Raw genomic sequence first — 24,492 nt, 5'->3', positions numbered from 1 at the left:
CGAATTAAGCATGATCAGTGAGAAGCATTTTTATGTATCTTCTCTCTACTCCCACCTGAAGCCTCAAGAGTTTTACCACCAGAACTGTAAATAATCGAGGTATATTTTCAGAATTCTGTTCTCTGCCATTATTTTTCTATGTGATCCTTTGTTTTTGGTTGCTGTAAAGCAGGTAAAGAAACTGTCAAAATAGTATGAGGTTATGAAATTCAACTGTACCATATGAAGCATTTTCGGCTCTCTTTGATACTAACTTTGACACATTGATTTTGTAGCCCGTTTAAGCCATCCCAGTTTAGAGCCTTCTTAAAGGACTTTATTCTAGACATTGCTTATTTTCAGAAGCTCTTAATCTGAATAGTTTTATTTCTGGATTCCTCATTGTAGGTCAGAAAAGATAATCAAATGGCAAGAAGTTTATTCATTAAGCTCTTCAGACAAAGATTTGACTTGGAAACTCAAGATCTATGAACATCCATTTAAAAAAGGGATATATTGTTAGTAGGCGACATAGCGGGTTAATCAAATAGAAATCTGTTAGAGAAAAATATTAGGGATACCAGATTTCAAAGAGACTGTATCTAGATGGTGCACTGCTTATACAAAAAAACCCACAAACAAACAAACAAAAAAAAACAAAGGCAAAAAACCCTAATCACTGAAGGCTCTTTGTTACAGGACATCTGTCCTGGAGGTTTGACATATTCCTGCGCAAATAAGTTTATAATTCAACAATGCTGTACCTTGCTTAAATTCAGTATTGATTTTTGCATATGCAATTTGATAGTGTCTCACAATATTTTTTCAGAGATTATTTAAATTACTAGGTATATACTATTTTATGTTTATTCACTTTTCTAAGTATGTCATTATGTTGCATGTAGTGTTTTTATATGTAAGTTCTGATGTTACATAAATGCTTATGATGATTACATTTCTTCATTTAGAGTTCTGTGTTTGAACTTAATTGAAAACTGACAAAACTGACATAAAATATGTAGTAGATAAGGTTTTGCACTCAAATTGACATGATGAAACACTGAGAACTAACTGAAATACGTTTTTCACAGTTCAGTGAGATTTTAAAAGCCCATTAACTAGGCTGTCTAAGATGGTAATAGGGGTTTGGAATTTTTACTCAATTATTCTAGAAAATGTCTACTGAAAATGAAGCATTTGTTTCAAACTACAGTGAAATCTGGTGTTATATATGTTTTAATGTTTACTTGTCATACCTGTGTGATTAACAGGGTATTCCAAAAACTACATACCAGGCCATATTATTTTTTATAGTATCACCAATAGAATATAGGAAATCTGTGATATATTTGATTATTGGTTACATATAAATAGCTTACAGTGTTTCTACACTGAGTGCAGTTAGTTCTTATTCTACCATCATGTTCTGTGGTATTTCATATTACTTTTAAAACCTCTGCTCCTGGGGCAAATAACTTAATGAAAACTGTAGCTTTCATTATTAAAGGAATCCTTGGCCTTCAGGGGTGTCTGAAAAGCTTGGTAATGCCAAAAAGTTAGAAGTTGAGTTATTAAAACCTGGTGTAAGGTTTTTTTAATGACTGGAACAAGAAATCTGTCAAATTTAGTTTTATTCTGACTATTTCAGCTTATTTGGTGCCCCCTAAGTTACATGGCCATGGATGTTTGATGAATTTTGAAATCTTTAGTTTGATTGTGATTTCAGACCAATATCTGTTTATTCAGGTGTGGTTTATGTTGATTTCAATAGGAAGTATATTGAAAACTGCATTACATTCAGTGTACCTTATTTCTGCAGTCTTCCGAAATAACTTCTGGTTTTATGATCCAGGAGCTATCGAAATGCTTGAATCAGTTTAGTTCTCAATGCTTCTGTACTGGAGTTAAATGTGATGTAAGGAAATTTTTGTAAATGAATAGCAAAAATCTTGTCAAATTAGTTCAATTTTTGAACCCGAGTCCCTAAAGATACTTCTTAAAATTCAGTACTCAAAGCAGTGCTCAGAAAACTGTCTGATTAAAGGCATGATCAGGATTCAAGAATTTAACCAATATGTTTGAAAGTGAGGCTCAAACTTATACTCCTTTCTGTTTGTATGAGCTTGGGATGAGGTTAAAAACAAACAAAAAAAAGAAACAAAACTCATGGTGCGTTTTAACATAACTACTGCAAGTAGAATTTTTTTGCTCATCTGGAGTACTAAAATTGTCAGCCAAATGAATGGGAAATAGCCATGCATTTCTAAAAATAACTATGTAAATGGGAGAGGAGAAGGTAGTCATTTGGTATGAGACAATTTACAGTTCCAAATCACGAAAGAAAGAAATTAAAAATAACAATAAATACATTTCTCTTCTTCTATTTCAGAAGTAGCTTTTGGCTTACATAAACTCAAAGTGTATCCTGAATCATGTTAAGTTAAAGTCTCCTCATAGTTTTCCAGAGAATACAGAAAAAAAAAAGAGAAAGATGTCAAGATCTTTAAATTATAGCATAAGGAAGAGAGGTTTGTTGTCAGAACTGTTTAAAGGGATTAAATTTCGCTTCTGCTGTTTACTCTGAAGAGTACTTTCAGCCTTTTCATCTGGTGTACTAAGCCTTTAAGCCCAAGTCACTTTAAGCTGACTACTGTGTTACATGACTATTAACTCAAATATCTGATTCTAGAATGTGGTGTATTGCCAGAAGTTAATTTTCTATTTCTTCATTGTTGGTTGAAGACTGGATAGCTGATGTCAGTTAAGGAAAAACAATGAAGTTGGTTGTCTTCAAAAGGATTAATCTTCTTTTTTACTGAAGTGGAGCCCAAAGAAACAAGTATCTGAAGTGTTGTAAGAAAAGGAAAGGAAATCAGTTTTGAATTTAAAACTGTTTTTCAAGAAGACTGAATTGGCTCTAGAATGGTTGTAGGTGAGAATCAACAGCAAGAAGTAAGTTGCATAGTTTGGATTAAATGTAAGCCGCTTAATCAACATGGATGATTTGAGGTCTTCTCACATTTTTCTGAAAGACCCTTTGGGAACCCTTTGGATTATTTTTTTTTTAATCAAATACTTTTTAAAAATTCTAAAATATTATCTGTGGATTTATAGAACAAACGATTCATCATCACATGGTGTTAATAAACCTTACAGTAATTAAGGGTGAAGTTAATTACATGACAAATCAAAATTAACTTGCTGTGATTGATTATTGCAAAATCATGTTCTGTGGTTTATTTTTTATTAGCTTGCTTGACTTGCATTTTCTTTCCTGTTGTATTCAAGCAAAAGCAGAACACGTCTATTGATAACAGAAGAGGTCTTGCCTGAGTGAAAAACAGAATAAATATTTATGGTACATTTTTTTACAACAAAGATCCTAGCAGTTGGTTTGCTTTTTTCAATGGTAAATGAATACTTGTGAATTAAAATAGATTTTATTTTAAGGGAATTTTCAAGTGAACATCAAGTATCAGCAAATGAACCTTGAAGAACAGTATCATAATGATGTACTGGTTTTATTTTACGTGTTGCAGTAAACTCCCCACTTGTGTGTTTCCCATATCTCGGGAAACAAAACCTGGAAACAAATTGTCAGGAATAGATCTGTGGGAGAATAATAGCCTGGGAGATAGAGAGCAAAATGATCAGTGGAATATTTTAATTTAGGTGTGTGACAGTTGGGGTATGGACATGGAAGGAATTCTGTCTCAGAGATGCCTTTAAACACAGGGGGGTGGTGGATACTTGGATGGAAGAGACCCTCCCTGAGTGTCTGGGGTGACACAGTGGTTATTGTCACACAATTGCTACCTTGGAAGTTAGAGCAGCTTAAGACATTTTCATTTTTCTCAGATAGAAGTTATGACCTTTCAGATGAGATGAATGTTAACAAAGTCTATTATAGTGCAAACGAAACATTTGGAAGGTACCAGCAGTTCCCCTGACTTACTTGTTTGGTTTCTATTGCTCCAAACCACAGGAGTTTGTGTGGTTACTCTGTCCCCCTGCAGGGCAGAGGACAATTAATTTTTTAAAGCTATTTTAACTCAGACATTTACCTTTCCCTGGCTTTATTCTGTGCCACAGTCTCAACTGGCTGAGCAATACTGGCAAGTCCCTTATGTTTTAGCAGGTTTTAAAATTTTCCTGCCTATGTATTTACACTATTTCCTCAGTTGATACCAGCTAAGCCAAAAAAACTGACTTCTGTTGGCATAAGTTCAGAAGTGTATCACCAAAGGCTGGGCTGGCAGTGTGGGTAGTAGTGGAGAGGTCAAATTGTTCCCATCTGGTTTGACATAGGGGTGTTTCTCCAGAAGAAAGTGTTATAGAAACCAGGTCAAATTTTGGGAATGTTATTGATAGATTGACCCAGGTGAAGGATCAGCTGAGAAAAATCTATAAAGAGTAACACAAATTTCATATTTACAGAACTATGTAAATCCTACTCGTTTAAGGTTTATTTGGGTTTTTTCCCCCCCCGTTGTATTCTGGCAACATTTATTGAGCAAATTCAATGATCTTTAAACTCAAGGAGTAGAGATCTCTTTTGAGATTCCAGCTTTGAACCACACAGCTAAAATGGGTCTAAAAAAATAAAATAGTGTAATACTACATTTTTTAATCTCTGGTTCCTCTTCAGTATATTTTTTTTAATTTTTTTTAATCTTTTTTTTTACCTTTTTTTAATATATGTGGAATTTATTCTGTGTTCTGTAGATTTCTTGGCTAGATAAACAAGTTTATCTCTTTTTTTTTCTTAATCTTTTAACAGGCAAAAAAATAATCAGTCTGAATATTCAGTCAGTCACAACTTACAAGACAATTTCTAATGTTATTGGATATTTAAAAGGAGCTGTATTTCCTGGTAAGTATCCCTTTATCATTTGTATCAATTATTTATTTCATGATGGCTGGGAGTCACAGGTGTGATAGGATTCTGTTTTGCCAGATAATGCAGTGGAAGGAGAGATCCTTTATTGTAGTCATTTTGTGATTTGATTTATGACAGAACAGAACATAAGGGTTAAAGAGAGAAAGAGCTCAAGGGGATTGTAGTTACAATAAACACATTTTTACATGAGCATCAGGCATTACACATAGACCACAGAGAATATTAGTAGTTTATACCAAGTAACTATGTTATGGTTTTAATTTTAATGTGGTTTTAACACTTGCTGCAGCCTTACATTGTATTACAGTCATGCCTTAAGCTAGTTTCATACAATTCTATGAATAATGATTACTGTTCTCCATGTCTAATAATTAAAAGTAAGATTCTAAATGCAACTGAGATATAAAGCACAACCCCCCTCCCTCCTTTGATGCTGTACGTGGATAATGTGATAATCAGGATATTGTAGGAATGAAGATATTATGAAGATATTATAAGAATGAGATTATTCTGTCTGTGAGTGAATTTGCCTAAGTGAAGGTTTTTGCAATGTGAATGAACACTGTTACTTAACTGCTGGTTACTTACATAGTGCAAAGCATTGTAGAGTTAGTCCAATTCCTGGGGTACAGATGATGATCATCAAAACATCATCACACTTGCCTTAATACTCTTTTATCAGGTTCAGAGGAAAGGATGCAAATTTATTTACAGTCCCTTAGGAGGTGGGCCAGTCATTTCATATTTTAAGTAATAGAGAAGGGAGAGGAGAAAGTTGTTATTCCTGTTAGTGAAATAAGGACTCAGTTTTGTGTGTGCTGAATGCTCCTCACCAGAATACTGTGAATACTGTAAATTCACCAGTGAATACTTCTCACCAAAATATTTTTTTTGAAACAACATAGAAAACAATTAGCACAGTGAATTTAATTTCAATAAAGTATTTAATTTCCTTCATTAATTTGAAGCTACCAGTCTACAGTTGCTAATGTTTTGCAAATAGCTGTCATGGAATTTGAAGGGCAAAAACTGCCATGTTTAGACATTCTTTCTACTGAATTGTGAAACAGAAGCAAGCCAGCTAATGAAAAGCATGCATCAGTTAATGTTTTATAAATCCTTTATCTCCTCTTCACCTGAATCTTTCTTCTTATTAGTGCATTCTTATTAAGAAGCTACTTTTTAAGGGTTTGTCAGTATATGCTGAACTTTAAGAATTAAAGGATATATAATCAAGTGAAGTCAAAAGCACTTCCCAGATGGCAACAGCTTGTCCTGTAGATGTCCGGCTGAACAAGAGCCATGGCAACTGGCTGCTAATGTAGGCACAAGTTAAACATCTAATGAACAGACAGACACATCTAGGTAATGGTGATATTAGCTGATGTTTGATCTGAGGAGTAAGAATGTGCTGGTTGATAGCAGTTTAAAACCTGAAAAATGTAACACTGATTTTATAGCTCTATTGGACATGGCTGAAAAGGGGATGTATAACAAGAGAAAACAGTATAAAGAGACTTGTCCAGCCCGTCACTACCCTGAACGCTCTCCTTCTTGTCACCTCCAAAAGTATCTGATGGGTATTTTTTTCCTGTATCTCTAGTCCTTTCTCTTTTTTCTTACCATGTGATTCTGAGAAAGGACAGCTGCTGCCTCTGCAAGCATGACCATCCTTTCTCCTATGCTTTTCCTGTATTTGTTTGCTTCAGGGTATTGCCTCTATTCAAGAGGGAGAGATGTGCAGAGATAAAGAATTCCAAAGGAGACACCAGCTGTTATGTTTTGCCCCTGCTCATTCAGCTGGCTTCTCCTACAGTAAGCTGCTGCTTGTAGCTTCTGCTCCATCAAAATGTCCCACATTATTTTAATAATGTCTCTTCCCTTTCCCCTTCACATAATATGGGGTAAGTGTTGACCCTGTCTGATCCCTCTATGTTAGTGGCACTTCTTTTAAGGACATAGAAGCCTGTAAGGCCATTAATTTCTGTTCCAAATTCCTTTCATTAAGTGAGTTGTTTTTTCATTGTTAGTGCAACCTATAATTAAGCATTTCATGGTGCAACACACAAGTTGCAAAATTATGTGATTTAGATTGCATTTTGTTACATTATTATGTACACTTAGGTTTACACTTTGCATATCTATTTTTAGAAAGAAATTTTCTTTTGCATACCTACACACTCCCCAAGCAATTGATTAAAAATATTGTATTATAGGTACATAACAAATCCCCTGTTTGTAAAGCATTTTTGATTCCATATATAACAACATGCCCGTGTATTTTGTTGAGCTGATAAAAGTCCAGTTTAATAGAGAAAGGGTTTATAATCAAAGTATGTTGATGTTCTATTAAAATTGTTTCTAGGCAACAGTCACTGTAAAAAATACTGAGGAGTAGATATATAATTTTATGAGCAAATATAAAATGTTGGCATTTTACCACCTATGTGTTGCTACATTCTGGTATACTGACAGCAAGTGCAAAGTGAATCCCCATGGATAAAGAAAAGAAACCAAAACTTTTACACTTTTTGGCGATCCAAACAACATCCAGAGATTGTTGTGGATCTGGCATCATTTGATAGCTATTCTGTTCTCTGTTGGTATCCTGAAATATTGAAAGAAACCTTTAAAAGATTAGATCTTGACCAGAAAGAAACTACTTAATATCAGAACAAAATCAGTGAGCAGTCCTTCAAAGAGGCTTTGATTGTGAATTCATCTCACACAGAAGGTCTGGTAGTTTAGTAAGTCATTCAGCATAACTCAGCTTTGACTTCTTTGACAGGCCTCAGTCACACTAGTCATTCATGCTATTTCATACCACATCATCGTTTTGGAATAAAATAAGGGTTTTTCCTCTTGTGAGTGGTGTATGGATTATATATAATACCTTGAGAGATGAAGATTTAATGTTATTTCTCTGAAAGAAAAGTGTTGTTTGCTTCTTTTTTTCTTTTTTTTTGGGGGGGTAACCATAGGTGTGTTCTTTATTTCAGGCTGAAAGTTCTTTGCCTTTCATCATGTAAAGTACTTTCTCCCAGCATTAACAAAACTACTAGGTCTGACTTACCGTTTCTGTATCATTCATTATCTCTATTCCTCTGTCATGTCTCCTCTCTAAACCTGCAGTCCAGGTATTTTAATGTCTCCTTTCATGGAAGTCTAAGTCCTGATCTATAACCGTTCTGGTTACCAGCTGCTCAACTGCTGTTTCTGCCATGTCTTTTTTGAGATAGGGTGGTGAGCACTGAACACAGTCTTCCAGGTGAGGGAGTACTAATACTTTGTGTATTTTATTTATGTTGCCTATTGTAGTACCGCACCTTTTCTTTTATTTTTTGGATGCTAATGTGTGTTGAAGACAGTTTCCTACTTATTTTTATATTTTCATAACACTCTGATGTGAGCATGAAAATATTAGATTGTCTATATGACGAAACCCTGCTGTAAAAATGGTATATATCGGATTTATAAGGAGAGCAATAAGCGAACAATGAAGGCAAGTGCACAGATGTTTAATTAGGAAAGGATATACATATATTTATTTACTAGCTCATTTTTAATTAGTACTCACAGTTTTATGTATATATGTTGTATGATTGTCTTGCATGTAATCATATAAATTTTTGTTGACAGCTTTGTGTTGTACTAATGACATTACAGACCACTAACAGAGTTAATTTTTTAGGACTATTTAGAATTCTTTTAATGCTGGGATCCAGAAGAAGTAAAGTTCCTGTCTGTCTCTTTTTTTTTCACGTTTCAGACAGATATGTCATCGTTGGGAGCCATCACAGCAGCTTGAACCCTTTTGGTGGACAAGGATGGGCCAGTAGCACTGCTGTCATCACAACATTGATCCAGGCCTTGGCACTGAAGGCTAAGAGGGGCTGGAGACCTGACAGGACCATTGTTTTCTGCTCTTGGGGAGGAACAGCATTCGGGAACATTGGTTCATATGAGTGGGCTGAGGTAAAGTAATTTTAGACAGTGTCATTGCAATAATGATTACTTCTGTTGAAAAGCATGAAAACAATATGCAATTACCACATGGAAATCGTGGTTCATTAGCTGGTCTGTGAGGTCTGTCTGTGTTCATTCATGTACTACATAGCAAATGCAGTGAAAACACCTTTTGAGGCTGTTCCTGTGGATAATGAGATGGCAGGATGTTTCCATAGCTGTGAAGGTTGCACATACAGCACCTTTGAGAGCTGATTTCCCTCCCTGATTCAGCAGAGCATTCTAAAAGGTCATTTCCAGGGTCTGATAGAGGGGAAAAAAATCTTAACAAATTACATAGGCCAAGGAATAGCTTAGAGAGCTTTTTGTCCTTCTTGGGAGTTCAACATTTACTCATTTTTAATTGTAAGGCTTAGTGTGGGGAGAAGTGAATCAAGAGCACACTAAAAGAAAAGGAGAGAACCATGCTATGGTTTACATTAACAACATAAACATTGCAGTGCCTCCATGGCTAGTGCTGATTCACTTCTCTCATAATTGTGCTAAGGAGTTGGGTAAAATCCAACACAGGCAGTTCCTTGAGCTCTTAATTTCAACAGAATAGAAACCAGATTATTGACAGAAAACACCTCACCAGGGTATGGATGATCATATATAGTTACAGTGGACTTCAGTTCATAAATTAGAGGAATAGCTGGCAGAGAGTTTCATGGCTGATTTTCCAACATTAACGATTAATATGAATTAAAACAGTAGATAAAATAAAGAGTTAATTGCTTTTTATCGTGCGTAAGAAGCAGCCAGCCCTCATTGAAATTTCATACTTCCAACATCATTATTCTTCAAAAACAAGAGGGGGTGAAAAAATCAAATTGAAAAGATCCAGGCTGGAAGCAAAATTTGTTTAGTTCCACTTCAAGTCAGCTTTACATCAGATGTAATTGTGTTACACCCCTTCTGTTCAATATAAAGAACCACTTCATGCAAAGAGGAACTCATTACTGAGAAGGCAAAGGGGATCCTTTTAAAAAAGAGATAATAATTGAAACAGTTTGTACATGGTATTTTTATAGTCTAACAAATAATAAAATGAAAACACTGAGAAAGTTATGCAATTCAAATATAAATGTGGTCTCTTAAAAATTTGAGTCCATTTGACTGTTGATAATGATTGCTTTAGAAGTTTGTCTTCTGTCAGGCATAACTTTAAAAGGCCATCACATTGTTTCACAGTATGTAATGTTTTCATTTTTGGCCTTACAAGTTTAGTAATTTTTAATTTTTCCCAGACCTGTTTGCATTTTGTTGAGATGATGTGTGAAATGGAATTATAACTTCTGCTATATAGAGAAATAGCACTAAGATATCCTTTGAAGTTCATAACAGCATGTTATAAGAAGTAGTAGTTAAGTATTACTTGGGAAATCACGGAGGACAGAAACATTGGGTGCAGTTTTTCCGTAGAAGGAACTGAAAGAACAAAACAAGCCTTAATTCTAATGATGCACAGCAGTAACCATTGCTCTGCTTGTGTTGTAGGATCTCAAGAGAGTTCTTCAAAGAAATGTTGTGGCTTATGTTAGCCTTCATGATCCAGTCAGAGGCAACTCAACTTTACACCCTGTTGCATCCCCTTCTCTTCAGCAACTGGCAGCAGAGGTATAGAAATAAAATATTTGATTTCACACGTGGTTTATGAGGTTACATGGTTAGCCCCCTTGATACCAGTGTCTTTTACGTGACTATAAGTGGAGGATGTTTTGTTTAGGAATTTTAACCTCACACATACACCTTAACGGTTTTTACTAAGTCAGCAGGTTAAATTTTATTTTAAAAAATAATGTATTAAGAGGTTGGAAAGGATAACTTATTTCACCTGCTTGTTATATCAACTCTCACCATACTTGCATGCCCTACAGCTTTTTTAATTTTTGACAGCTTTAAAGTAACATATTTGTTATTCTTTACCACAAAGCATTTTTTTCTCTTCCTAATCAGATCTTTCCGGACTGTTTCTCAATTTGCATTTAAATCTGTATATTTAGCAGATGTAATGTGACACACAGGGAGAGTATGACTCTTACTATAATAAATGCTGTCTAAAGTAAGTATGTCAGGTTCAGTGCTCAGGGATGCCTTTGTGGTTAATCTGGAGTCAGAATATTCCACAGTTACACTGGTCTAAGGCTTTAAACTAATGACTTTACTGCTGTTTCTGAGGTTGCTGAATTTATTAATGTTTTCCACAAAGTAAAAACAGTATAAGGCACAGACTAAATGACAAAACCAGATTAAAGGGGATGCATAAAATGGAGCTCAATTTGACTTTCATAAATTGCAGGGTTTAGATGTTTTTTCCATGTTTGCCGAGCTAATACTCATTAGGTTATTCTGGTGTTTCTTTACTTGCCTGTGAAGCATTTGGTACTAAACACTCCTCAAAGTAGCATCTTGGATTAAACTCAGTGTAAGACTGGTCTGGCTTGGCAACTAACTTAGTAAAGTTATTTCAGTAAATTGCTTCTTAGCAACGTTTTAACCACTTCTCCTGTCCAGTGATTAGGTGTTAATTTCCTCATGGAAAGAATCTGGTTTATTCTGTGTAAGTATTGAGAAAAATGTGATGCAACACCATTTCAGGGGAAAAAAAATCTTCTATTTGTGTAAAATTATTTATAATGTTATATATGTGAGTCTGCAGGTGTTATGGATATATCAATTCAAATTTTATTATCAGTATTCACAAAAAATACTATTCTCAGAGGTTGCTAGCCTTTTGCTAACCTATTGGTGTTTGCAGCCCTATCTCCATTAAAAAGGGGTTGCCATTTAAGGGAGTAATTTTATTACATTAAGTCCTTGAGCTATTTGTTTTTTTCTCATTTTATTTCTTTGACTTCACAACACAGTCCATGGCAGTAATCTGAAAACTAAACTGTGCAGCAGACTCTTTGTTATCTATTTATCACTTTATTAAGATTCAACTCTTTCATTCTAATAAATGCCATATTAGTATGAGCATTGCATCATGCCCTCTGTTTTGGAGAGAAAGCAAAGGAAATCTCTTTTTTACTTCCACTGTATTTCTGTGGTGCATTTGGGTGTTAATATTCAGTAATTCTTGTAATAGCCATTGTATCCTGTTCAGCAGTATGGACACAGCCTCCCTTAGCAGTCCTGCCTTGCACCTCTTAATTAGGTGGCAGTCAATAAAACATGACTAGAACTTAATACTTTTTAGTTCCAGTGAACACCTTCCATGTCACTTCTGATTCTTTAATATTGAGAGTGCATCCACTCTGCATGTTTACCCTGAAACTCCATTTAAAAAGCAAAGGATCGAATGCATGTGAGGCAATGTGTGTGGTTTTACTTTCTGTAGGATATTATTATTTGTAATTAATGCATCTGTCATACAGTTTGTGACATTAAAAGGATTTGTAGGAATTATTGCTTCCCAATGCTGGCTGGATTTCTGAAATCATGTCAAGTATATTGACAGTGATGGAACAGCCCAGCACAGATCTCCATTTGTTCCCACGGGTGCTCACAATTTGCCACATGTCCAGAAGATTTTTTTCTGGAAGACTGATCCACTTATAAAGAATATTGATATTGCTTCCAGCACTTGCCAAGAAGACAATGTAATTACAGATTACCTCAAAATTATGATAGTGCAAATGAGGTAAGATGTGACCGTTTGGAGCTCGTTTCACCTTGAAGAAATCGTGAGTCTGTTCACATGAGATTCTTGTTACCAGGTGCAGGTTGCAAAGAAGGGCTTAAAAATTCCAATGGGAGACAAGGATATTTTTAATTTGTAAGAATAATTCTCTGAAATGATGTTAGAACAGAAAAAAAGGGTGAAACAAGAATTTAGAGTTAATAATATCAGTCCATTTTAAAATTAAAAGAGAAAATAGCCTTTCTTGTTTAGTTAGATAGAAATTTTCCCTAATTTGTAGATACGTGGAAGATACTGCACTGTACATTTGGATTCAATGGTAAAACTCATAATTCCATTTTTAAACTACAACAAAATAGACTGTCTTGCAGTACTTTTTTCTACTGCTAAACAGTGTTACCACACTGTTGTTTTGAGGAAAAGGAGAATAAAATCTCACCATTTGCCCTAAGGACAGTGCTCACTGTTGTGCTAAAATTGTGGACACTCCATCTTGGTAAAACAGAGGGAAAATATATTCCCAGGGAAAATTAATACTTGTTACAAAAGCCTATGAAGGTTAAGTTTTAGGATTCTGGGGAAAACAATGAAAACCTGTAGTTTGTCCTGTGAAGGAGAACTCGAGTAAAAATAAAATTTTGGACAGTTGCTAATCACTGCACCTTCCAATACATCTTTTTCCCTTAATTTCTGGGTAAAGGAGAGAAGAAGTTTTAGCTGAAATGTAGTTTGTCTGAATATTCTAGACTTAGCAATGAAAAGAAGAGTCACAAACCTAATAAGTTGTCTACATGTGAGATCTGATGGCCAGTTAGAGAATAGGATAAGTGCTTGGCTAATTAACAGAGACCATGTTTCTTAAAGATGTTTTGTACAAAGGGATTACATCTTCATATTAGCTGCAGGTTTCAAAAGGGAGCTACATAAGCAGTCTGCAAATAATAATTTTATATGCCTGTCTGTGGGATTCAGTGGGATTCTGGTTGAAACACCAAATTACATGGAGAAGCTAATTTAAATATTTGGATTAATTAAGCAAAGAGGAATTCAAACAGTTCTGAGACCTTGACATATTTAATTCAAATCTTTTTTATATAACTATTCTAATTAATGTCCACACTAACAGGAGGGAAATACTGCCAAGTTATATTTTTTTCTACTGTTATTTTGTAAGGAAGATGATTGTTAATTCACTTGCTCAGTTGGTGAATCACCATTTGTTGGCAGTGTGTCATTGGTAAATTGGGTTTATTTGATGCTGGTATTCAGTCTCTGTAAATAATGCCATTAATGATTTTTTCTATAATTAACATTTCTCAAGTAAAAAAGTTATTATAAAAAATGAATTCATTTCTGTTGTCTTTTCACTGATTATGTGACCATACTCCAGCTCTGTTATTATTGCAGTGCCCAACAAACCCTAGGGCTCTTGTCTACTAAAGGAAAAGAGTGATTTAAATCTATTGATGAATTAGTTGATCATTAAAAAATGACTGTGCCAAGTATTGTTCCATGCTCTTTATCAGTATTTGTTTCTACTAAAAGGCATAAAACATCTTTACGTTTAAAGGTGGTGTTATTGACAGAAAACTCTTTTTTCTTTATGAAGTAGAACCAAAGATAAAGTCTTGTATAGATGCTTGCTACTATCGTTATTTCTTGATTTTAAAAAAAATCAAAACTTATATTAATGTCAGCATTGATTCTTGTCTTTCAACTTCTGTGTGTTTCTCATTTGTTTTTTTATACTGCCAGCATTAATAATGGATCTCCTGGCATCATATATCAGTAATTCTAAAAAAGAAAAAAATAAAAAGCCTTACTATTTGAATTGCTTGTTATATGCCTTATAACAGAAGATTACAGCTTTCCCATGAGTTTTCAGTCTTTACCTATTATCCCTTTTAGTGTTATATTTTATTGCTGGTGTCATTTTTTATATTTGTGTTGAAAACCAAAAAAAAAAAAAGTCTTTTGAGAATCGAGGTTTATGCTGTGAACTCCTGTCTCAGGAATTCATAACTGTGTTAAAAGGATGCTGTTAATATAGACAATACTTCATTGCCAGCTCTATTAAATTAATTAAGATCCTGCTTCTCCAGTGTGAAAAGTTTCATTTAATGGTGGATTTGATTTGCAGCAGGTTCTTTGCAGCTGCTATCTGTTTTTTTCTTTCAATGAAGTGTTGCTTTGTCCACTGTTATGTATTTTTTCTCTCTTCTTCCAAATCAAATAATTCTGATAAATGCTGATTCAGTGAGTAATCATTTAAACTTATTCAGAAATTTTGGTGTTATGAAAATACTATTGGTGCTAAACATATGGAATGAAAATACTATTGCTATTAAACATGGGGAAGAAAGTTTGATAGTGAGGAATAATGCAACTGGACCAGTTTTCGTTCCGTGATCTTTGTGGAGATCTGCAAAAAGTCCTTTGTTTCTAATGAATCAAGCTTTCTGCTTCCACGTCCTTCCCTGTCTTTACAACATAGATTTCTGCTAAAGGTATAAATGATGTATATTTTCAGAAAGGTTTTCTTGTTTAGAAATGTAAATGTCTACTTTGATAGCTGTTGTGGATGAAACTGAATAACTCCCAACGTTTTATTATCTTTAAATGTAGCACTGGAATAGGGAAGATTTCAATAATTTGCTTCCTACTGCAAAATGGATTTTGGTTCTAGGTTTCTGTTTTCGAATCTACTTAAAACTGTCCAATATAATGGACTGTACTATGTAAGGGAATTGTTTTTTCCTTCCAGAGACTTTAGCCAGACTACAGTATTAAAAAAGTTAACTTCAGTCTAAATATTCCTTTGTTTAATTTCATCTTCATTATTTCCCCTCGTAACTGACTTTTTCATGTTAATGGAAAGATGTTTTTCTAATGATAGAAAAGCCTTTCATGTAGGGAGTTTAAAAGTAAACTTCTGGTTCTTACAAAAGAAGAGAGATTGAGAGCCTTGGATATTTTACATTTTCTACATAAAGGCAAATCGTTGAAAAGTTTCTCTTGCTGCTTTTCTCATCATTATTAAATATGTTCCCAAATGAAATTAAATTTACTTAATAGCTATAAGCTGTACTACACAAACAATGCTTGGGAAAAAATGCGTGTGTAAAAGTGAAGTGTGGGGTAAAATAACCAGAAAAAAAGAAAGCACCTTTAAATCAGAATTGATAAGCCATTAGTATAACATTAAATGAGATTTAAGGCTACACTATGTCCTTTGGCTCACAACAGTTGCAGCCATGAGCTTTACTTCTACATGTGACACGAAAATAATCAGAATTTTGTGCAGCACAACACACTTCCTGGTTTTCAGATCAATGTTGAAAAAAAATACATCTAGGTAATGAAAGCAGACCATTTGTTTGTCGTAAATAAAAAAGGTGACGTATTTTAAGTAGATTGATAGATATTTAACCTTGCCAAAAGTATCAGATACGGCTTTTCTGAGTCTGCCCACCTCATGTTCTCAGAAAGGGAAGCTTTAAACTACTCTTTAACACACCATTGCTCAATCTATCTCAGGATGCCTTTAGCTCTGATTGATTATTCTTTGGACATGCAGGAAGGCATTTATTTTATCAAGGACTGTGACTTTAAATGAATGACCAGTACTTTCTTTTGTAAAATTGTATGATATTTCATATGGCCCTAACCAGGTCACATACTGAGAAGTCAGAGGCACGGGAAGAACGATAGATTTGTACAACTGTGGGAAGGTGGTTTATTCTTTGTTCTGTTAAATTATTTCTCCCAGGAAGAGTAAAATACCTCTGCAGAATGCTAAGCCAATAACTGAGGTGAAAATGTTGACCCAAGCCCCCTGGGAAATGGATGTAGTGAACAGTATAGAATTCCTGCCCATGCTGATAGATTTTAAAGTTGGAAGTTCTTTCCAGCATGGACCCTTGTCATGCATGCATGGAGGACTCTATGTGTGTTCTAGTGTTCAGGTTTAGAAATCGCCTTAAATTTGATTGCATAAATATGTCACCCAGAGTATCCCTTGAATTTCGCTGTTGGTGCAGTTAAACTTCCTACATGTGAAAACAAAAACCTAATTCCTTTAAGGCTATTAATTTAATTTCTATATCTATTCTTTAGGCCTAACTATTTGATAAATACCCAAATTTGGGAAGAAAAAAAAAACCACTACCCCCATCCCATTTACAAATGCCTGACCCTTTCAATGTCAGTCATCCAAAGGGAAAAAAAAACCCTTAACATTTAAGTTTAGGTATCTTTGTTAGCAAGATCTTACTAGTGAATTGCTTTAATGAATTCTTCAAAACTAAACATGAGGAAAATCATTCCATGTCCATTTAAAGCTGTCATAGTTTGAATAATCACAAGCATCAACTTGAACAATTCTGGTTGTTTCCTGGTATGTTCATTCTTCATACCATGTTCATCTGTTCACCACCAGCATATTCTGGTGATGGTGTCTTGTCCAGTGTAAAAAAACCACAGGGCTAGAAGGGAGGTTTTCAGGACACCATAAACTGAAAATGGGAATTATCATGAAATTTCAAACATAATTTCAAGCCAATCAAATCTATGTGATCAACCTCTGTATTTTCTAAATTATTCTATAGGTTTTAATCAGGAATGCAGTTGAGATGCATTTTATTTATTGCATCAAAGAGCCACAATTCCCATGGTATCACTGTTCCTCTCTTTAAGTGCACACAGAATGGGACTTCACTGAATATAACAGAGCAAAATTTTACAGCAGATAATCTCTGATGTCAGAAAAAACCAAAATGCAGGAAATAGTTTTCTTGAGGTTTCTACAAACTGCTTTCTTTTGGCAGCTAAAAGGTCATACAGTTCAAACCTTTGTCTCTTGACAGCCTTGAAAGATATTTCAAAGCCTGTTTTGTAGCTTTCTATTTTCAGACTTCAGTGCTCAAGTTTTCTTTCTAGAGGAGCCTTCCAACATTTAGGAGAGCTGCTAACATCTCTACTTTGTATCAGGTCATCCTCATCTTGATTAGATATGTTATTGTAGAATTACTTGAAGAAGGCTGAATGTTCTACCTTCAATAGGTAATTTGGCACTAGAAGAAGGAAATCTTCTAAAAATAACACCAAAAAAACCCCCAAGTTGGAAACTAGCTTTCTCTCAGTTTTAACATGCTCATTTTTCCTCTAACATGAAAATGATCACTTTTAATTTTAGTTGTAAAGATTTTTAAAAAGCTGCAGATCAAATTATTACTTATTACTATTGATTTTTTTTTTCCATAGGCTTTTGAGCACCCCTAGGAAATCATTGCATTCTGTGTCTAAGTGGGAAAGAAAAACAGAATGTAATATTAAGATTAATAAACAACTTGTGGGTTTGTGTGAGTAGAGATGTAGATGATCTTCTGTTGTTTCATACATTACCTGTGTATGTGACAGTCAAGGATGAGATTTGCTGCATTATGGCTAACTAAAAGTTTCAAGAGGACCTACTAATTTTGTTAAATGCAATCTGAAATCCAAAAATATATCTTAAACTTTTATGGAAAAGTTACCCTTAATTTATTCACATTTTCTACCACTGGTAGTTATTTAATAAGTATCTGTTCTGAAACTTCAGTAATACTCGAAAGGCTTTTAAAGTTTCTGTCATGAAATGGTCAAGTGTTTTTTATAAACTCTTGTAAGTTTAGCAAATTTTTATGTCATGCTTTCTTGAAAAAATTAAGGAGATTGAAATTCAGTAGAAAAGTAGGAATTTAGGCTGCTAGGCAGCATAGAAAAATACTTCAAGTTGTTTTACCCATTCAAGTTGGGACTAGAATGAGAGGAACATTTGTTCAAGGTCATTTTAACTCTAAGACATAAAGCTGTAGTCTACCAAGTAATAACTTATGAACAAAAGAGGATATAATGTTATATGGAAGGTATCTAGTGTACCTGAACTCCATACTATGATGTTTTTAAAATTGCTGTTTTTCATGCTAATTACAGAACATCTTATTTGGTCTTAAATTCATTATTCGAAAAAAAAACTTGTATGCTGTATTTTATTGTTTGCATTTTGTTTGAAGCATTTGGTCTCCTTATCAAGCTTTGTGTAATGATTAGATTTTTATTTGAAACAAGTAGAGTTAGTTATTTGCAGTTGTCACTCAAAATATCTAAATAACTCCAAACACCACAAATGTATCATAAATCTTATTTACAAAATGCATTCAAGTAAGCTTTTAAAACTGTTGCCTGCACAGCTAAAATGGAACTGAATGTTCAAAATCGAGGGTGCTTGGGAACCAATTATATTGCAGTAGATACTTCTTGGGGGCTCTGGGGAATTGGCAAGGGGAAAAATCACATAAAGTCTTTTTCTCCCTGTAAATTAGTGAATCATTGTTATAAATGAAACAAATGTGTGGTTTTCTTGATTTGGGGAGGTTTTTTGTTGTTTTTTTTTTTCCTTTTCTGTAAAGGAAATGAGAATTTTATTTTACAGATTCAGAATATATGGTGTGATGAAGTAGAATGTATGTACAAATGAATATGTAAAGCACCTTTGATGATACAAAACCAGGACTTGTAAGGACTTCAAGCAATCACTTGATCCAACCTCTTACTCTACTGCAAAACTAAGTCTCTCAGATGTTTTTCAGCTCCCAGTCTACAACATTATAGAACTTTCTCAAATGATCTGTGCTTGATTTCTATCACAGTGGTGTTTGGAATTATTTTTGTCATTTATTGAAGTCATCACAGTTAAAGAGGAATGTTTCTTTTCCTTTTCTTCCATGAGTGATTTTGTTCTTTTTTACAACCGCCTTTTTACATACTGAGCAAAAGTTATCATTATACACAAAAGAAAATTATACACTTTGTACGCTGAATATCAGCTTCAGAAAATTGATGTATCTTCCTCAAAGTTAGTGTGAAATTCGGTGTTTGAAATTAACTGATGTGTTTCAGACATGCAAGTGAAGTCTCTGTGAAATCCTGGTTTTGCCAAAGATTATCCCTTGAGTCACATCACACTTCAACTAATGTTTTACACTGAGCTAAAATGTCAGAAGCATATATGTAAAATCAAAGTGACTCTACAGTGAGCCTAATCAGCAAAAAACCCCAAAACATAGACATAAGTATTTCACTTTTGTTTGTTGTATGCCTGTATTGCTGTTAAAAATGGCATCTTGCATGGTTATCCAGTGATCTAATGCCCCTTCAGAGCAAAGGTTCTTTGGAATATATCTTTGTAAACCAAAGTAGCTGCACAGTGAACCTGGAACCAGAGATATTTTAATAAACAGCTTAATCTATCCAAGGACAGCATGTCTCATCCAAATGCCCCCTTTCTTTTCATCTCAGTTTCTTTAGTAAAATATTTTTTAATTCTCACCCATATGTAAACTTCACTTTTCCTTTTGATTCTCCTTAGATCTTTTTAAAAATAAGCTGAATTTCAGATCAGTTTTTACCACATGACTAGCGTTTTTCAGACTAATGGGAAATCATAAAAATTAGAGGAGACAATATATGGGTAATTTTGTCCGTCTTGCTAAATAAACATTAAGTTTTTAAGTTTACACAAAGTCTGTAATTGGAAGTTATTAAAGAGCTGTGGCATCCTGTCAGGGAACTGAAGAAAAAACTTGAATTAATTGTGCTGTAAAGTCTCTGGATCCCATAAAACAACAGAACCCAGAGCATCCAAAGTGAACCATAGGCTAAATGAGCTACATGCACTGAAATATGGAGACTAAGGGTGTTCCAGGAACTAAAGGAGTGCTGGAGTTGAATCAACTTTACAAAGGAGAATTGCAATGACCTGTGTAACTGTAGATTGATTAATGTTGATAATAACTTGAGATAAAGTGATAATTGATTTAAACAGGATTTATAAGGAAAGTCAGAATTTTTTTTGCAGAACGCATCTCTGTGTCATGAAACTTATTTTTAATCTTTTGAAGGGATTCCATGTTTATTTCATAAAGGTAGCACCACAGGCTTTAATGGAACATTTTGTATGGTATTCTGGAAATCACAATAAAAACAGTGCTTTAGGGCAGTTGTTAATCACATGGATTTCCAGTTTACACAAACTGATTGATAGATCTTCAAAGGTGTTACATGCTGATGGAGAATCATCATGGAATGCTGATTTTCCAGATAGAAACACTAGATTCAGTACTAGTCTACAGTTTCATTATTTATTGGGTAGAAACTTCCTACTCACATGAAAACAACTGACCTCAGTATAAAAACATTCCTTTTTTTAAAAGAAAAGGACAAGGTAGACAATATAAATGTTGTGTTCTTCTTCAGACCCCCAACTCTCAATTGCTGCAGAAAGGATACTATTAAATATATCTGTGTTTTTACATGTGATTTCTAATAAAACCACTAAACATATCAACAACCAGTACAATGAATATCGTGTCCTGGAACTTCAAGTCTGTTTATAATTTGAAAATGGGGGGGGGGGGTGTGCCATGCATGCTTGATTTTGTATCTATGAATAATACTTCTGAGCTTAGGAAAACTGTTGCTATCCATGAAATTTTTTGCATATGCAATTACAGCAGCGAGGCCAGAGATGCAAACTGTGGAAGGTGGAGGGCGCAGAGAAAGATTTAATATTGAAGAAAAATGAGCTCATGTTATGTGATTCAGTAACTTTAGTCCATTAAAATATACTGGGCTGTGAAGTAAAGCTTTTCCACATTACTGACTAGAATCTGTACCTTTAAAAGTTCATGTAGATACTGTATTACTTACTATTCTGAAAAATACATTTATATAACCTTCATTAGCCTTCCTTACCTGATCAGAGTAAATAGCTTTGATTGCACTTTACTGGATTTATCAATTTGTTTTCTCAGTGTGTGCAGTGCAAACATTTCTCTGTTACATGCACCGTGTGTGCATTGTTTCAGAAAGTTTCATTTTATTGCATCAAAATTAACTTTTGAAGATCAGAATCTGGAGGATTAAACCTGATTTATAATGTTATATATTTCTGAGATTATATTGTGCAGTAGTTAGAAGCTATCAGTTTTCTGTCTTACAGATCTGTACTAATCAGTTCTGAAATAAAGTATATTATCAGCCTTTCTGGGTTTTGCATGCTTCTTATGAAAAAGTGGTGACATATCCCTGAAACCTTGTTAACAGTAAATCCCCACAGTTTCTTAACAAAATTTAAATGTGCTTTTAGTCCTCTAGTACTTGACAGTACATAGAAATTACAATATCCCTGTTCAGTACTATACTTGGGTTTGGAAATATCTCAGGTAATAATTTTCAGGGTGCAAAAGGAACACATCGTTTGGATGTATGATGAGTTTTGGGTAGTAGTTGGCTCCTGTGTGTTTTGTAGAAAATCTTTTCCAAGTTCCTTGGATTAGATCAGATTCATGTATCTGGCTAAAATCACATTTTATTCCATTAGTTTTTTCCCCAATGTTAATATTTCATAGTTCTTGGAACCAAGGTCAAGTGAACTTCTGTGGAAACCAGAAAGAGTCATTTGACCATATGACCTTCCCTCCTCTAGCGTTTTCTCTTGTCCTTTCCTGACTGTTGTTGTTTTCCTGTCCAGCACAGAGGCAATACCAAGGACACTTACTTATGGTGTAAGTAGATAAAAGTTGGAAGAATCCAGTCAGGGAAAGAGTATTACAGCACCTAAGTGAGGGTTTACAGTGGTCCATTTGTCCTACTGCTGTAGAAAATAAAGTCATTTAACATCTTTTGGATCATTTAATTTATCTCCCGGTGAAGCCTGGAGATCTGAATTTGTGGTGCTGACACACTTTAATAAATCTGCTTTGTGATGATCTTTCTGAAAAATTCAATTTATACAGATACTCGATATCTTAAGTGCAAGTACTGTTATTATACTATTTGCTCAATCCCACTGAAGTCCAGAAGAGGGTTTTTATATGAAAAATATGATGGTAGTTTATTGACCTTCATGCTCTGTATGGACTAATGGGAGTGACTTTCCATTTCAAAGAATGAAAAATGGTTTTTGCGTGTGGCTGGGAAGGGAGTGATTTGTTCATGCACAGTTGCTATTGAGAAGTTTAAGTGTCAGACCAGAGGTTTTGGGGCAAGGTAAAGCTTTGTCAGCAGTAAATTCCTTTGGCCATGTTCCAGGCTGCTGCCATGAGGGAAGATTTGCAATAGTTTACCAATGTATCAAGAGAGTTCCTCCAGAGTATTACATCTGATTTTCAGTGTGCCGTGCCAAAAAAAGTTTCTTTATTTGTGTCTATTAAAATTGAACTGGTTTTTGATTAGAGTAATAAAACTAGAGATTTTGACTGCAAATTTCTCCCCCACTTTAAAAGCCTGACCATTGCCCTGGTTATACCATGTTTATTTATATATGTGTCCCCTGTTACTTGGACAATGTGTTGTTATGGGTCTGTCCTGCTTCTGTGGGCATTGTTGGAGACATACAGGATGATGCAGTAGGATTCTTGGGTTCCTTAAAAGAGCTGACATAGTATTGGATATTGGCAGTGTGTGTGGAGGGGTAGGGAATGTGTGGCACATAATTCGTTCACATATTACAGGGTTAAATGAATTTTCATTTTTCTGGTGAAACACTTTAGTTTCTGTTGTGTTCATAAGTAGCAGATTGTAGCTCTCAGCACAGTGAAACAAACCTCTGCATGGGGAAAGGGTGGCAAGTTGACCTTCTCTGCAGAGCAGATGCATCTGCTTTTCTGGGTCAGCTTTATGATAAGGCTCATGAGGGTGTCTTTGCTGGGCTGATTTGCACTTTGGCAAGCACAATTGTTTGGGAAGTAGTGCTAGGAAGCATTTCTGGTGGAAGTGCTACAGGTCCTGAGTTCTGTGTAGTTTAGAAAGAGAAACTGTGACATAGGAATGCTGATAGTTTTGGGAAATGTAAATTACAGTAGTTACAAACTGTAGTATCAGTATTACACCCAACTCTAGACCTAATTTCTAACATTAGGTGCTGCAGTGCTAGTGCAGATTTTGTTCTGTGTGTGGTTTGTTTTTGTGATGTTTTTTAAAACTAGTTCAGAGTGCTGGGGTAGCTTGAGCCATTTGGTCAGCTGAGTGAGAAACAGCTTCTGCAGGTGTGTGCTGTGCACACTGCTGGGGGAGTGTTGGTCATTAAAACCCCATACATTTATTTTCGTGGTTTACTTTGCAAAGTGAGCCTCAGCTCATTTTTATTGGAAAGTATAAAGTGGAAGCTTTCTCTCTAGATTTTTTCTTTTTGTGCTACTGTATTGAAGACCAATGTGAACAATATATTGCTGCATATTCATTTGACATCCAACCTCTCAATGACTGTCTTGCTTGGGACACTTATGAGATCCTGAAATATGATATAATTCTTCAAATAATAGAGTGTACATATCTGTCCCCTTTAGAGTGATGAGTAACTTTTTTTTTCCTGTGGGCTATGGAGAAGCAAGACTGTAATCTGACTGGCATGAATTATTTAATATCCATTTGGAGGGTCTGAATGATGCATCCCAAAAATGAGTAACATGGCAGAACCTGATCATCACAGAGTCAGACTACACTGAAATGGGTTCACAGTATTTCTGACTCTACATATTATAGAATGAGAATGCCTTTAGGCGTTTAAAATGATTTACAAGCCACAGCTATTTACGTGGAGTACAAAATATAACCCCTTTGAAAATGAGGTCTTGTTGTCAAATCCTAATCCTTTTAGCCACTTAAGCAGTGTTTTTATATTGGCAACAAACATTACTACAGCACAAAATATTTGGGAAGTCGTGCGGTTCTTATCAAGTCCCAAAGTATTAGTGTTTTGTACTAAACCCAATTATTTGCATTTTCTAAGCCTAGGTTTCACAGTATCTCATTATTTATGTCACAACTAGCACTGACCAGTGCTCCTGCTACTGATTAACAGAAAGAAAAAGTTTAAACACTATTAGGTCCAGGAAAGTACAACTTTTTTACATAATCAAAA

General features: G+C 34.7%; 1 protein-coding gene across 9 annotated transcripts in view; it reads left to right on the top strand.

The window, feature by feature from the left end:
- Positions 1-24,492, top strand: part of NAALADL2 (N-acetylated alpha-linked acidic dipeptidase like 2) — a 457,652-nt gene that overhangs the window by 351,067 nt on the left and 82,093 nt on the right. For all 9 annotated transcript variants that reach the window (XM_027685645.1, XM_027685646.1, XM_027685647.1 and 6 more), the window contains 3 exons: positions 4,760-4,852; positions 8,649-8,854; positions 10,385-10,504. In XM_027685645.1, the coding sequence (XP_027541446.1) occupies positions 4,760-4,852; positions 8,649-8,854; positions 10,385-10,504 (419 nt within the window). The remainder of the gene's footprint in view (positions 1-4,759; positions 4,853-8,648; positions 8,855-10,384; positions 10,505-24,492) is intronic.

The sequence above is a fragment of the Neopelma chrysocephalum genome, unplaced genomic scaffold (assembly GCF_003984885.1).
Source record: "Neopelma chrysocephalum unplaced genomic scaffold, ASM398488v2 Primary Assembly neopelma1_69, whole genome shotgun sequence".
Classification (NCBI taxonomy): domain Eukaryota; kingdom Metazoa; phylum Chordata; class Aves; order Passeriformes; family Pipridae; genus Neopelma; species Neopelma chrysocephalum.
Note: the sequence above shows the minus strand (reverse complement) of the source record. Positions and strands in the feature narration are given on the sequence as shown.